Raw genomic sequence first — 4,124 nt, forward strand, 5'->3', positions numbered from 1 at the left:
CATCTGATCTAAATAAGAGGAGGAGAGCGTTCAAATTCAGATACTTGTTAATATTGATCGATAAGATCAAGAAAAAAGCTTTAAGCACTGAAGGTATATATTGGATTTAATGGAGAAGCAATCTTTCGTCTTTCGACATTATCCTGTACAGCTAAAAGGCTGTCAGTTTGATTTTGCTGATTAATGATGGTATGATATATTAGTTTGTGACAGTACTTGATGGCATTTTCAGTTGTGCAATAAAACTGAGAGCACTGGACACAATGTCCGTTACTGTATTATGGTTAATACCACTCTGAAGAAATGGTGGGACGTTAATACTTATAACGATACACGGAATGTTTCAGTTCTTATTCGTTATTCTTATTCAAATTCGGAGACTTCCGTTCTCCTACAGAGGGCGCAACTTATATAGCGGCCTTGGCAGTTCTCCAAACAGGCAACAAATGACAAAGACGAGTCGAGAGTCGGTTGCCACGAAACGATGGAGTCCGATTAACAATTTGGTAGCGCATAGAAACATAATGTTAGTATTATTTTATTGGAAATTTCGGAAAAGTACATAAAATGTAATTGTAAAACTCTATAAATTCTAATATATAAAAACTCTATATAATATTTTTCCTTTAGCCAGTCGCAGTTGAGTGTCTGTTATGAAACTTTGTTAAGAGTAAAAGTTTCAACCAGAGTTTTCCTCAGATGGTGCAGCATTTTTCAACCAGAAGAATTTCTCACTAGAGACCCTAGCTATGACCATTCTCATTGGAAGCTTTGTTAGGGTATTATCAACGTTAACAATGACTATCCATTTTTCTGGAGCCAGAGCAAGTAAGTGTTTTCTCCATCTATGCTATGTGTGTGTGTGTGTGTGTGAAATTAAATCGCATATGCTTGTGAATCTCCACGAACCACAACAGAAATGCAGTTATGATTTAGTCATATGCGTTTATTACGTACGAAACAAATAGTTTTGGCTAAGATTTCTTATCACGTTAGTCATTCGGATGTAACTTTCAAAAAGCTTCATTTGTTTTTGTCTGGCTTGGATGACATTTATCTGTCACTTGACACATATTTTTAACTTTTCTCTTCAAGTTACATATAAGGTTCTAATTTTTATTAATATAGATTTGGTTTTCTTGTATTACACGTTATATACGGGTTTTATCGTGTGTTCCGGGTAATCTTGGCACCTCACCGGTACACAGTAGAATTCACATTCTCTATGTACAAGCGTGCCGAATGTTGCATCTTTAGGATTACCAATTTACAGTTCAAATAAACTAATATTTTCTTAGAGACACACATTAATAATCATTCACGAAAATACGACCATTTACTATAAAATACACGTTTAATTTTACTTAAAGAGTAGCCTAGCTGCGTTGGCATATTACTGGTCAAAAAAGTATATTTTAGAAGTGTATATTGAAAACTTAATTTAGTTTGAAAAGTGTTAACTCCTGAAAATCTGACACAACATTGTGACATTACTTATTTATTTAATGAAAACAAATGTGTCTTCAATGTAAAAGCGTAAAAATCAAGTTTGGGGAATAAAATATCGTGGTGACGTTTTATGTATATAAGAATATACAGGCAAATAACATCCATTCAACAACCACTGCAAAGTTCAACTTCACGCAGAAAGACTACGAGCAACGGTGTAATGTAACTACAGACAGTCGACTAAATTAAATCCGCTTGAAACAAACATATTTCATCCAAATAATCGCAGTATTAATAATTGTTAGCGAAACGTAGCGGATATCATCAACAAACTTACACTAACTATTTATTTCCATGTTTTATTCAAAAATTTATAACGTGCCCTCACTTTTCATTCACGTATGTCCCCAAAAGCAACAAATGTTTTATCACTTCCAAAATAATAACGCCAGAATACCGATGTGATTACCAAAACTTCTAAATGTTTCCTTGCTAGACATTATCTTACATTTTCATATTATTCATGCTTACGGTTACATGTATACTCTTTGCACTTTGCTGTAGAGCTTCTAAATGTTTCCTTGCTAGACATTATCTTACATTTTCATATTATTCACGCTTATGGTTACATGTATACTCTTTGCACCTTGGTGTAGAGCTTTTAAATGTTTCCTTGCTAGACATTATCCTACATTTTCATATTATTCCTGCTTATGGTTACATGTATACTCTGTGCACCTTGCTGTAGAGCTTCTAAACGTTTCCTTGCTAGACATTATCTTACAATTTCATATTATTCATGCTTATGGTTACATGTATACTCTGTACACCTTGCTTTAGATCCTTAAGCTGCTGCTTTGATTTATTTGTAGCTGCGTTTCAACTATTCATGCTATTTTCATTTAAGACATGTGGAGTTTTTTTACGGACTATAACTACTGCTGTAAGAAACATGTTCCATGAATGTAACTATCAAATAATTTTCAAATACGTCCTTTTTTATGCAGGTATTTACTTCTCACACAGTTACTAAGCGTTTTACAGTCAGCGTAGTAACGTAATACTTCATTGGTATTGTCATTGTTCAAGAGGTTATTGTAATCCGAATAATTAAAGTTAACCTCCATGCTCGAGTTCTGGATTACTTTCGAGTCAATGCTGATATCAATGGTACCTTCCGTTTTAGCAGATGATAACCCTAATCCTACTTACATTAGAAACAATAACTGACACAAGCAGGAGCCTACATTACAAACATTATTACGAGTAGTAGAGGGTTATTATCATTAATACTGCTTTTTTTAGTCCCAAGGCCTCTTACGACCTTTGTGGCACTTTAGATGCTAATGCGTCATCGTTGATTTTCGAGGAGAGTTACCTGGTGATACCCACATCTTTCCCGGGTATAATATTCTAAAGTTTAATACCAGTAGGTGTTACACTAACACATGCTTAGGTTAAAAGTAGCCTTTGTATTAGTTCTGGCTTGTATTAAAAATAATATTGACATTGGCACTAGTTTACGTTAGAATAAGTGTTGACTCGCGTACAAGCTTATTACAGGAGTTAACACTAACTCTGGCTGAACATTACTAGAACTGCCTTACGTTAAAAAAGTGGGAACATTACCACTGGTTTACATGAGAAGAATCTTAACATTAGCTCTAACTTATGTTTGCGTCAATGATTTATTACATTTGCTAGGACTTACATTAGAGGGAATATTAATATTACTATAAAATTACACTATAATTACGTTGGCACTTAAAACGGCTGAAACTATCATAATATCTAAACAATATCTGGTTTATATTAGAAACAGTCTTTACTTACATTTTGAATGTAAAGTTGGTACGTATCAAAGGTAACTTTGACACAAGCAATGAGTTGCATATAAACAATATCAAAATGAGGAGTGGCTTACATTAGTATGATACCGGAACTATCACAGCCATGCTTCACAGACAATGTCTATTATACAACACCAGCTAATGTCACAGCAGATGAGATTGTTATACCCCCTATCCTTATGTTCGCTCTAAGACAGGTTAAAACTATAGATTTAATGGAATACATCTCTATTCTTAGAACCACTTTTCATGCTTTACTTTACCTTAAATTAAAGAGATTGTAGCCAATCTATCATAAGTGACACTAAACCAATTACTGAAAATAATAAAGCTCTTATAATAGATATATAATCCCATTCTCCCTGTTTTACGTCACAGATTAAATTGAACTATAACACAATTTTCACTACTGATACACTAATGCAATTTCCATTAGATCTAACGGTAAAATCATACAGGTAGGCTTAAAATATAACGAATACCAATGACAGCGGCTTACGTTACAACACATATTAACTCTATATTACGAAATCCAAGAACATTCTCGGTCTTTTCTACACATTAATAATCCTGTTATTTCTTCAAGCTTTCCACTTCTTAGCTTGAGTTGTTAACACACGTGTTGACAGCTTAAACTAATTATTATATCAATGTTTACATTGTACATTTTTGTTTTACAGTTTTCAGTTTAGTTTTGACAATTATTAACTCCGATATTCCCATTATAAAATCATAAATAATATTCACCGTTAAACTGGTACACAATTAAAAACACTTTGTAACGTCGAAACATGTAGAGTCGTCAACTTTTTGAAGGCCATAGAT

The 4,124-nt window shown here is 33.4% G+C and overlaps 1 protein-coding gene across 1 annotated transcript in view; it reads left to right on the forward strand.

The window, feature by feature from the left end:
- Positions 1 to 628: 628 nt before the first annotated feature.
- Positions 629 to 4,124, forward strand: part of LOC106465599 (B-cell receptor CD22-like) — a 57,314-nt gene continuing 53,818 nt past the window's right edge. Inside the window, exon 1 of the mRNA XM_013925832.2 lies at positions 629 to 828. Coding sequence (XP_013781286.2) covers positions 750 to 828 — 79 coding nt within the window. The 5' untranslated portion in view covers positions 629 to 749. The remainder of the gene's footprint in view (positions 829 to 4,124) is intronic.

Source organism: Limulus polyphemus, unplaced genomic scaffold, assembly GCF_000517525.1.
Source record: "Limulus polyphemus unplaced genomic scaffold, Limulus_polyphemus-2.1.2 Scaffold1996, whole genome shotgun sequence".
Classification (NCBI taxonomy): domain Eukaryota; kingdom Metazoa; phylum Arthropoda; class Merostomata; order Xiphosura; family Limulidae; genus Limulus; species Limulus polyphemus.